Source organism: Ctenopharyngodon idella, chromosome 12 (assembly GCF_019924925.1).
Source record: "Ctenopharyngodon idella isolate HZGC_01 chromosome 12, HZGC01, whole genome shotgun sequence".
Lineage (NCBI taxonomy): Eukaryota > Metazoa > Chordata > Actinopteri > Cypriniformes > Xenocyprididae > Ctenopharyngodon > Ctenopharyngodon idella.
This window is the reverse complement of record NC_067231.1, coordinates 27,687,300-27,699,399: the sequence shown is the minus strand read 5'-3', so window position 1 is coordinate 27,699,399 and position 12,100 is coordinate 27,687,300. Positions and strand designations below refer to the sequence as shown.

Below are 12,100 nucleotides of genomic sequence, written 5' to 3'. Positions count from 1 at the left end.
TTAACTGTAGTTAACACTGCAGATTGTTAAAATGTTTCTACTTTTTTTTTTTTTTAATCTTCAAAATTGTTAGGAATCTGATGTTACATTTTGATACACATTTTCATCAGTTTTCACATTACCATAAATGTTATTTCACTCAAATGAAATGCGTTTTAGTCAGAGAAGAATGCAAAAAGACTAAATTGAAATAACATTTGTCACAATACAAAAACTGTTAAAAAAAAAAAAAAAAGCCTCCCTCTCTACACCAATGTAGATGATGCATTTCAAACAAGCAGGTTAAAACATGTCGGCAAGTTCAGAGTGACTTATTCTGCTGCCTGTGAAGCTGATCGTATATTAATAATGGAACTGGAATAATTCATAAGCCTGCTGAATTATGCATTAGATAAACCTGTATGCTCATGTAAATGGACCTGAGCTGTTTGAATTGCTGTTCTTTACTCTGTTACTCTGTTTCCTCTGCAACATTTTTTTCATCGTTATCATTCTGTCTATTCACTCAGTTTCTATTTCCATGTCACAGTTTTGTATGGACGTCATTTTTAGTCCTAATGTGTTCAAAAACCTTTAAAGATAGATTCCCAGAAACAGCAGTTGACTCTGTTGTATTTATCTGTCATATTTTATTCTCTCCAGATCAGTCCGTTGAGGCCCCAGAGGCCGAAGAGTCAGGTGATCAACTTACTGGGTGAGAAAAGACTCTCCGTGTCTCCAGGAGCCCCGGCCAACCCATCTGTGCCCAGCGTCCCGCCTCCCATCACCCCCCGGGTCAAACTGCAGTTCAGCTTACTGTCTGGATCCAGTATGTGTCATACTTCACACTGATCTGCCATTTTCCCCTAGAAGTTTTATTCTGAAATATGAAGAAATTGGGCAAGTTTTGCTAAAGAAAGCAAGGATAGATTAGCTGGCAAGGAAGAATGTGGGAGAATAAATAATAAAGAATCCTGGTAAATTTACAAAAAGAAGAAAAACACTCCAAAACATTTAAATCTAGTTCAAAATCTAGAACCAATTTTTGCCAATCATTTAAATGCTGTAAATACAAGAAATTGAGCAACAAGATATCTGATCACAACACCTGCATGTCTACAGCAGACTTTGTTGTATATTTTAAATAATAATTAATAAAAGTGCAATGACCTTGATCTACTGAAATAGAGCAGCACTAGTTTTGGCATCACATATTGTCATCTGGTGTTATTTTATCAACGTAATTCATCATATTTTAGCAGTTGAAGTAACTAAAATTGCTGATAACTATCCAAGTCCTTCAGTTTGATGTACATTATCAATCAAAAGTTTAGGGTCAGTAATGTTTTTGAAAGAAGTTTCTAATGCTCACAAATTAATTTGATCAAAGCAGTTAAATATTATTACAACTGAAAAGTATTTTCTGTATTTCTGATTTTATATATATATATATAAATATATATATATATTAGAATGTGTGTATATATATATATATATATATATATATATATATATATATATATATATATAATATACATTCTAATATGCTGATTTGCTGCTCAAGAAACATTTCTGATTATTGCCAATGTTGATAATAGTTGTGGTTGTGTTGCTTCATATTTTTGTGGAAACCATGATACTTTTTTATTAGGATTCTTTGATGAATAGAAAGTTCAAAAATCTTTTGGCTTTATTTAAAGTGTAAAAAAAAAAAAAAAACCATTTACAGTATTTACAGTACTTTCTTCATGTAATAGATTGGGATTTCTTTCTCCCACCTGAAGCCACGCCCCCAATATATGACATGTTTACTGACATCATATGCTCCTTCACATGCTGTAGTCTAATGACACACAAACATAACACTGTGATGTGAAACGCAGGACTCTGGGAGGCTGCAGAGGTGTTAAATCACTCAGATGAAAGCGTGTCTGATCTCGTCTCCCACTCGCCGCTTGTGAAGATGTGTAATGGATTCAGGCTTTGCGAGGCGTTTACTCTCCCATGGGTTCAGCCCACTGTCTGAATACTGAGTTTGCACTGCGTGTCGTCATCTCTGTGCTGGATTATGCAGTGGAGAATGAGCGCACAGTCCTCCTCAAAAAGCAGATATCATATTCACAATGAGTTTAATATTTCAAAAAAGCTACAAGTAAAAATCTCTGAAAGTCATTGCATGAAACAAACATCTGCTGCTCTCAAATGCTCTTCACTTAATCTTTTTTGCAAGCAAACTTCTTTTAGTGAAATGTTTTGTTTTTTGTTTCTTTCTTTAAAGTAAATGCTGAATGATTTGACTATCTAATGGAGTGATATTCACACAGTATTAAACGTGCTAAGTGTCCATATACTGATTGGAGAACGTTTTGATGTTTTTGCAGATATGTAGTTTAATGCATCCTGATGTTGATGTTAATCTCAGCTGCACTCTATCTTGTTTCTATGCAGATCTAGAGCTAAATGGGACAGGTTATGGAGATAAGGGGGAAACCCCGCCCCCACTTCCTGTCAAGAGCAGCATGGGTGACTATGGAAACCTAATGGACAATTCAGACCTGGCCAGTCCGACCACGCCCCCTCCACCACCGCCACACCCACGGGTATAACGCATCATCAGCATCTGTCAAAAACTTTATCAAACTCATATTTATAAAGCAGTTTATTGCTTGATCTTCGTTTCCATTATTTTTACATGATCATTACTGGGTGCCCTAGCAACCACTCATACCACCTTAGCAACCACATAGCAGTATTCAAATAACCACTCAGAAAACACCTTAGCAACCACTCAGAACACCTTAGCAACCACATACCAGTTACCCTAGCAACCACATAGCAGTACCCAAATAATCTCTCAGAAAACACCTTAGCAACCATTCAGAACAGCCAAGCAACCAGCTAGCAACCACTCAGGACACCTTTGCAACCACCAATCAATGCCCTAGTGACCACACAGAACGCCTTAGCAACTACATAAAAATGACCTAGAGACCACTCAGAACACCTTAGCAACCACTTAGCGATGCCCTAGCAACCACAACACATTCAGAACACCTTAGCAACCACTTAACTGTGACCTGGCAACCACTGAGAAACCACAGAAGACACCTTAGCAACCACATAGTGATACCTGAGCAACCACTCAGAAAACACCTTAGCAACCAGTTAGCAAAATGCCCTAGAAATGCCCTAGCAGCCACTCAGAACACTTAATAGCAACAACATAGTGATACCTAAGCGACCACTGAGAAAACACCTTCGCAACCACCTAGCAATGCCCTAGCAACCACACAAGACACCTTAGCAACCACATATTGATGCCCTAGCAACAGACTCAGAACATCTTAGCAACCACATAGAAATGCCCTAGCTGCCACTCAGAACACCTTAGCAACCACATAGTGATGCCCTACCAACCACTTAACAGTGATCTAGCAACCACTGAGAAAACGCTTTGGCAACCACCTAGCAATGCCCTAGCAACCACACAAGACACCTTAGCAACCACATATTGATGCCCTAGCAACCACTTGACACTGACATAGCAACCACTGAGAAAACACTTTGACAGCCACCTAGCAATGCCCTAGCAACCACTTGACACTGACATAGCAACCACTGAGAAAACACTTTGACAGCCACCTAGCAATGCCCTAGCAACTGCATAGTGATGCCCTAGCAACACACTCAGAACACCTTATCAACCACATAGTGATGCCCTAGCAACCACTTGACACTGACCTAGCAACTACTGAGAAAACACTTTGGCAGCCACCTAGCAGTGCCCTAGCAACGCACTCAGAACACCTTATCAATCACATAGTGATGCCCTAGCAACCACTTGACACTGACCTAGCAACTACTGAGAACACTTTGGCAACCACCTAGCAACCACTTGACACTGACCTAGCAACCACCTAGCAATGCCCTAGCAACCACATAATGATGCCCTAGCAACACACTCAGAACACCTTATCAATCACACGGTGATGCCCTAGCAACTACTTAACACTGACCTAGAAACTACTGAGAACACTTTGCAACCACTTGACACTGAGAAAACCCTTTGGCAACCACCTAGCAATGCCCTAGCAACCACAGAAGACACCTTAGCAACCACATAGTGATGCCCTAGCAACCACTTGACAGTGACCTAGCAACCACTGAGAAAACCCTTTGGCAACCACCTAGCAATGCCATGGCATCCACCCACATCATGCAGCACTGACAGCTAGTTTTGCACTGGCAAACACTGCTCACATTTTCTTCAGAATATGAACTGTAGTTTAGTTTCTTCTATCATTTATCTGATTTAATTCCTGTCATTTCTAAAAGCATTACATGTATTAAAGTGTGTTCCTGTTCGGCTCGTCGTTACCTTCAGATAGAAAAAACACCCCAACACAAGTATGAAGTGCAGTGATATATATATGGTTCATGCAGTGTCAGATCGTCAGTGTGACGCAGAGAGACGCTTCTCATCATGATTCACACACAGCACATGCTACACTGTCCACACGCGACTGAGTGAAGAGTGTCAGGATGTGTGACCAGAGCGACTCGAGGTGCCCTTGATGACCCGCGGCGGTCAGCGCTCGTCTCCGAGTGTCTGTCTCTCTGCAGGGTTTTCACTTCTAAATCTAACACCATTTAATTAACCCAGACCCTGAACTTCTCTGCAGCTGCTGGAAGTTCTGGGAAATTACAGTTCTGTACTGAAAAATTATTCTTTTATGAGTTTCATAAGTTTGGGCCAGTAAGATTTCTGAAAATGTTTTTGAATGAAGTCTCTTATGCTCACCAAGACTGCATTTATTTGATAAAAATACAGTAAAAACTGTAATATTGTGAATATATTGTAAATTGTAATGTATTCCTGTGATCAAAGCTGAATTTCCAGCATCATTACTCCAGCCTTCAGTGTCACATGATCCTTCAGAAATCATTCTAATATGCAGATTGCTGCTCGAGAAATATTTCTGATTATTATCAATGTTGAAGACGGCATATTTTTGTGAAAACCGTGATACATTCTTTAGGATTTTTTGATAAATAGAAAGTTCAAAAGAACAGCTTTTATTTGGACCTCATCTTAGAAATCTTTTGTAACATTATAAAAGTCTTTACTGTCACTTTTGACCAATTTAATGTATCTTTGCTGAATGAAAGTTTTAATTTCTTAAAAAAAAAAAAAAAAAAATCTTATTGACCTCAAAATTTTGAATGGAAGCCTATGTAAAATTTCTAATGTTTTCTTTTTTCTTTGTTTTATTATCTCTGTTATTCTATTAATATTACTCATAGTTACTCTTAGTTACTTAAGTTACTTAAGCATAATTACAAGTAACTAACCCCAAACCAAACCCTGACCATAACTCTATAGTACGTACATGTAGTTAATTAATATTACTCAATACTTTTTTGAGTAAGTATAATGTAACTGTCACCTTAAAATAAACCAATTATTTTTATATATTATTGTTATATGTGAATAGTAACAAAATATAAAATGAATCTTTATTCATTCAATCCTTGATTCTTTTCAAACATCGTCATATCAAGAGATCAGATTATCACAGTCTTGACTCGGAGTTCAGCCGGGATAAGCTGCGGTATTTGATCAGTGTGAGTGTCTCAGGCTGCAGATCAATAAAGACTTACATTTGTTTTAAAAACTACTTCTCTTTATTGTTCCAGCACCTTCCGCCCCCTTTACCCAGCAAGACCCCTCCACCTCCCCCTCCAAAGACCACGCGAAAGCAGACCTCCATCGACTCGGGAATCGTCCAGTAAGCGAGAAGACGGTATCGTCAAACGGAGACATCCACATCGGCCCTCTTTCAACGATTTTACGTCAACATCCCTGACAGTATGGCATGATGAATACCTCACCTCAGCCCCTCTCATAACGGCTGATTATTATGTGTCCACTGCCGGACCAGCGCTCGAGGCCTCCACCGAGTGACAGTACGAACTGAGAGACAGACGCAGTCTATTTCAAATCACTCCAGATTTCAGAAAAGCAGCTGACGCCTCGCCAGACAACAGCACATATAGATGCAGTGTAACTGGAGTCAGGGAATTCTGGGGATTTTTGGCAGATGGTGCATGTTTAACTAAAACTAAAGATGAATTATGGTTTTTCTCTCTTTAGGCAGAAATGTAGTCGGGAAGACGCTTTTTATGCACATTATCATCGAGACACATGACCAGTTCATAATCAAAGTTTCCTCTTTCTCTCATTTTTATTCTATTTTTATCCTCAATATATACACATTTATGTACAGAGGTTTGTATATATGATTTTATTTTATTGCTTTTCTTGAAAGTAAATTTTATGTTTTTTTTTTTTTATATGCAGTTTATAAAAATAATTGGCATTTTTATCCAAAAAGGGTTGATTTTTGTTTTTTAATGAGAGGGACAGTAAAGGTATTCTTACATGTATCTTTTATTGATTTTATTTTGTTGTTGTTGTTCTTTCACATTTGGAGTGAAAACAACTAAAAGTCATTGTACCAATCAAGCTTATAAACCACATAAAAGCAACAGATAACATTGACTGCTCCAAATCCACTACTGACTTCTGAATAAACTCAATGTATGTATTTGTAAAGTGGCTCGTGTTTGATTATTAATAATAAATAAGGCTGTCTGCTGTTTATATGGTGTTACCGCAGGTTAACCAATGTGAAACAAGTCAACGCTCTCTGGAAAGTGAGGTAAGTTGAGTCTGAGGTGAGTTCATTGCAGTTTGTTTATTAACTGCTCATTGAACAGTCCTTGAATAGCTACGCTTAGATTTCTGTTTAGCTTTTTAGCATGACGTGTGGAGCAGAATCTTAATGACATTGATTCTGAAAACTGGCAGACATGTTTGCATCATAAAGACTGCCAGCTTTTACTTCACTAAAATGTTTTGAAAATAGCAAAGCATTGCATTGACTCATACATGCATAATCACTGCACTGAGAGAGCAAATATGATGAAGGACGGTGTTTTGTGTGTTGAAGGTCACTGTTGCAGCTCATCGCATCAGAATTGCTGCTCTATCAGTCAGTGAACTGATTTATTGTGTAATTCTGACGTTCGTTATGACGTAATTGGTCTTAAACATGCAGAATTCAACATCTAAAAACAGAAAATCATGCAAATCACATTAGGCTGGGGTTTAGTGTTTGGTTTGTGTGTTGTTCCTGTCCTGAAGAATATTCTGCAATAAATATGGTTTTGTTTTTCATTTTAATTTGTTTTTCATTTCATATTTCTACACTGTGTTCCAAAATATTATGCAAGTGACACGTCAGTAGGATTTCAGTACAATAAACAATCAGATTTTAGTTTTTCTAAGAAAGTGTTTGTCTTTTTAGATAATGGTATCAATCTCAGACAAAATAATTTGCTAGGTCTATGGAAACCCTACTTAGATGTTGTTCCACATTATTAAGCAAGTCACAGTTCTCATGCAATAAGGGGAGGAAGAAAGATCTTTCTGAAGATGAAAAGCGTGAAATGGTGCAATTTTGTGCAAAAGGCATGAAAACAACTATTGTGTGAAAACTGAATGGAGATGATCAAACTATGAGATTTGTGAGTGATTTAGAGCACAGCAGAACTCGGTCAGATAAAGGCTTATTAATTTCTGACACACGCTGCAAGTGGTCGACCAATCAGAGCAGAGGAAGTTCTCGGAAAGGACGGGTTTATAAACATATGCATATAAACCTACTGTAGGAGACTCCAAAACTAAATTAGGAACCTTGAAAACAGCATAATAGAAGCACTTTAAAGATTTTGGATGCCTATTGCGTAGTTGTACTGGAGTCAGTTGTTTCATTTGTGATAATGCAATGAATCATGCCAAATTGTGCGGACAATTTTTGGCCAGGCTGTCATACAAAGAAATTATGAATGCATGCAAAAACAAGAGAGTGTTGTAGTCATTATTATGTTGTATGTATGCGGTTTCCTACTTTTTGAGCATTTTTTTCCGTAGTAAAATTAAACCTGTTGCTGCAGTTTGCTTTTTTTTTTTGCCAGAAATGTTTGTTGAATAAATAACCAAGTTTAGTGTTTTGTTCTTCCCTCGTATTTAAAATATTTTAAATATTATATTAAACCATCGAAATGTGAGGGAAAATATATATAGTATTCCTCACATTTTGATGGTTTAATCATCAAAAACAAATACCCCCTCTGGACATAACCTTTAGTCGCTACTCTATTTCTTTGTATTTTTAACCATCTAGAGAGACAGCACATTTGATTTCATTATGGGACCTGATAACGTCTTGCACAGCAGGAATGAGCCGTGTGTGTTTATGTAAATGTGTTTCAGGTGCTGCTGCTGGTCACCGGGACTGAAGAACCTGTGAAATGAGTGAGAACGAGACAAACAGTCACAGAAACGTCCCGCGGCGTCAGACACGTCATGACATTAATACCCGACTGAGCCAGTTTCCCACGGTACACTATCAACATCTGACCTGATTAATCCAGCTGAAGATTCCCTTTGAAAGGAAGGGTCATATTCAGCCATTTCATGATCAAATTCAATCAGTCTCCAGGCACAGCTTCAGTTAAGTAGCTTAGTTTTTTTTCTTCAAAAGATATTTTCTTTTTTAGTCACACTGCTGTCAGAAATGAAATACACTTTGAGCAGTAGAGCAGCGTTCATTTAGCAGAATGTGTTTTTCATGAGACAAATGACTTTGTTGTTTACTAGAGGATGCTGGGAAATATCCTGCTGGACTGTCGGATGTTTTTTCTTCATGTTAATGACTTAAGGCTTAATATTAAAGTGCCAGCAAATGAAATGTAACTTTCTGTTTAAACCAGAGGCAGAAAATAGCTTAACCTTTAATCCTAAATGTTTTCCATGTAGTTAAATGAGAATATCATCTTTGGAAGTAAGTTTTTAAGTTGGTCACTAAGATCCAGGGTTATTGTCATTAACTAAAACATTTCTGTTAATTGAAATAAAATAAAATATAAATATAAATTGAAACATTTAATGAAACAAAAATTTGAAATGTTGCCTTTGAAATGAACTGAAAAGATTAAGTTAAAGCATTAAAATTATTAACTGAAATAAAATAAATCTAAATAGCAATATTTTAAAAATATTAAAATAACAAAAGCAGATAAATGACAAAATTAAACTAAAATGAACATGAAAACGTATTATTTTTATAATTATTAATTTATTTTTAATTATAAATATAAAAATAAAAGCAAATTTAATATATTCATAAAAAATAAAATAACTGCTAAAACCCAATATAAAATTAAGTATCCTTTTAATTTTTATCTATTTAACTTTTTTTTTCTTTTTTTTTTCTTTTTTTTGCAGAAAAGGAAATGATAAACCAAGAATAAAAGCAGATTTATTTTACTTTAATTAAACAATTTAATATACTGTAATGTAATAATACTACAGTTTTATAATGTGAATAATGTATTTTTCTTAAAGGTCACAGTTTCTTGCATGTTGCGAGTGTGATTTAAATAATCTGAGCCATCTTGTTTTCTCGTACCTAATATGGTGACTGTATCTGTATTTTGGCAGGATCTGCCTTGTTTTATGTCTCTTTGAGACGGACATTATCTTTCAGAGGATTTTAACCTTTCTGGTCACGTCATTTATAGTTCACCACTCATACATCAGCAACTCTTTTTAGATCCTTCAGGCTCAAATGAATCTTGTGCCTGACATCCATTTCCGGTCACCCTCAGAAATCTTTTTGCCTCATTTTAAGTGTGTTTGGTGGCGGATCACAGGTGATGAAACCCACACCTCACGGGAAAAGATGATTACATTTGCTTAAGCAATTCACAAGGCCGGGAGTGAAATAAACGAGAAGAACAAACCCAGTGTCATTTATGTGCTGAAATAACATCTCTGGTCAGGAAATCAATAACAGGCCGTAAGTCAGTGTGAAATGATGTCCTGCCACGGCAGATTGAGTATGGCGGTGTGTAATGTATTGCCTTCACTTTTGATTGACAATAAACAATAATTGTAATGCAAAAGCAAAACTTAGGCCGAAGCTGCTCTCTAACTGTCTCAGACGGCGGCCCGTATAAACATCTTGTTAGCGGCAGATGCTTCCATTCTCCTTTATTGAAATACTTTTGCTGTTTTCTATGAATCACTTTGTGCTGTTCTGATTTTAATATAACTGATATATATTCATAAGGAGGGGCCGAAGGCTAAATTGAATCCATATTTCAGTGTGATTGTGTTTGGTCTCGGTGGTGCGGTCTATCACACCCGCCTCTGGCTGGAGGGGAACCTCCATTGAACCTAATCTGCAGCCTTCACATAAACACTACCGTGACTGTCTGTACAAATCCAGATACACAAAAAAAGGTCACTTATGTAAATCTGGAGGGAATTCAGGTAAACTCAATAACAAGACTTTCAAATCACATGAGCCAATATTTTATACACAATAAAACATAGATGACATAACAAATGTTTAAACTGAGAAATTTAACACTTTTATGCACTAAATGAGCTCATTTCAAATTTGATGCCTGCTACAGTTCTCAAAAATGTTGGGAAGGGGGCAACAAATGGCTGAAAAAGCAAGAAATTTTGAATAGATTTAGCTGGGAGAACATCTAGCAACCAATTAAGTTAATTGATATCAGGTCTGTAACATGATTATCTATAAAAGGGATGTCTTAGAGAGGCAGAGTCTCTCAGAAATAAAGATGGGCAGAGCTGTGAAAGAGTGCGTAAAAAGGTTGTGGAATACTTTAAAAACAATGTTCCTCAACGTCAAATTGCAAAGGCTTTGCAAATCTCATCATCTACAGCACATAACATCATCAAAAGATTCAGAGAAACTGGAGAAATCTCTATGCGTAAGGGACAAGGCTGAAGACCTCTATTGGATGCCCGTGGTCTTCGGGCCCTCAGACGACACTGCATCAGTCATCGGCATGATTGTATCAATGACATTACTAAATGGGCCCAGGAATACTTCCAGAAACCACTGTCGTTAAACACAATCCACCGTGCCATCTGCAGATGCCAACTAAAGCTCTATCATGCAAAAAGGAAGCCATATGTGAACATGGTCCAGAAGCGCCGTCATGTCCTGTGGGCCAAGGCTCATTTAAAATGGACTGTTTCAAAGTGGAAAAGCTCAGACGAGTCCAAATTTGACATTCTTGTTGTAAATCACGGACGTCGTGTCCTCTGGGCTAAAGAGGAGGGAGACCTTCCAGTGTGTTATCAGCGTTCAGTTCAAAAGCCAGCATCTCTGATGGTATGGGGGTGCATAAGTGCATGGGCAGCTTGCATGTTTTGGAAGGCACTATGAATGCTGAAAGGTATATAAAGGTTTCCAGATGACGCCTATTTCAGGGAAGGCCTTGTGTATTTCAGCAGGACAATGCAAAACCACACCGAAGTGCTTGGAGAGCCGAGGCCTGTTTCTGTCTTATGTCTCAGCTTGAGACTGAGGTTTGGAGAGCCTAAAGATCCCAGGATTCAGAGATACCAACCGAAACAATTCATTTGTGGAATTTATCCTGAAAAATACATCGTATTGTCTGTGTTTTATTGTGCCAAAACCTAGTGACCAATCTGACATGGACAGCTGCATTCACACAGTATGCGTTTTTGCTGTTAAAAAAGCGAGACGCAGGTCAGTAGAACGGAAAAAAAAAATCTAAGTTCTACATAGAGGTTTATGAATGCCATGTCATGCGCGTGTTTACAGTGAAAAAACAATGGAAGAGTAGTGCAGTGAAATGGAAAAACACATTCTGCGTGAACGGCCCCTTAGGTGACATCTAATGTAACCTCATAAATGAGTGATTTGCAATGCTTTTTAATGGCAGCACGAACACTGGCATCAATGCAGGTGAAGAAATGGGAACAAGCATGATTAAGATGCCAACATTGACACCTTAAAAGGCAGCTCACTAGGTTTGGAACAGAGCAATAATGTGGTTTATTTATAGTGTGATTTTGTTCTCATGGTTATTAATGCTGGTTTTATTTTTGTGGCATTTAAAGGGATTGTGTTTATTTAGCAAAATGTTCTGGGTGGTTCTATTGCAGTGATTAATAGCTTAAAGCAAACACTCATCCCACAAAATTCAA

General features: G+C 37.4%; 1 protein-coding gene across 4 annotated transcripts in view; it reads left to right on the top strand.

The window, feature by feature from the left end:
* Positions 1–6,595, top strand: part of dock1 (dedicator of cytokinesis 1) — a 245,850-nt gene extending 239,255 nt beyond the window's left edge. For all 4 annotated transcript variants that reach the window (XM_051913758.1, XM_051913756.1, XM_051913757.1 and 1 more), the window contains exons 50-52: positions 643–808; positions 2,428–2,579; positions 5,677–6,595. In XM_051913758.1, coding sequence (XP_051769718.1) covers positions 643–808; positions 2,428–2,579; positions 5,677–5,772 — 414 coding nt within the window. In that variant the 3' untranslated portion in view covers positions 5,773–6,595. The remainder of the gene's footprint in view (positions 1–642; positions 809–2,427; positions 2,580–5,676) is intronic.
* Positions 6,596–12,100: the final 5,505 nt, after the last annotated feature.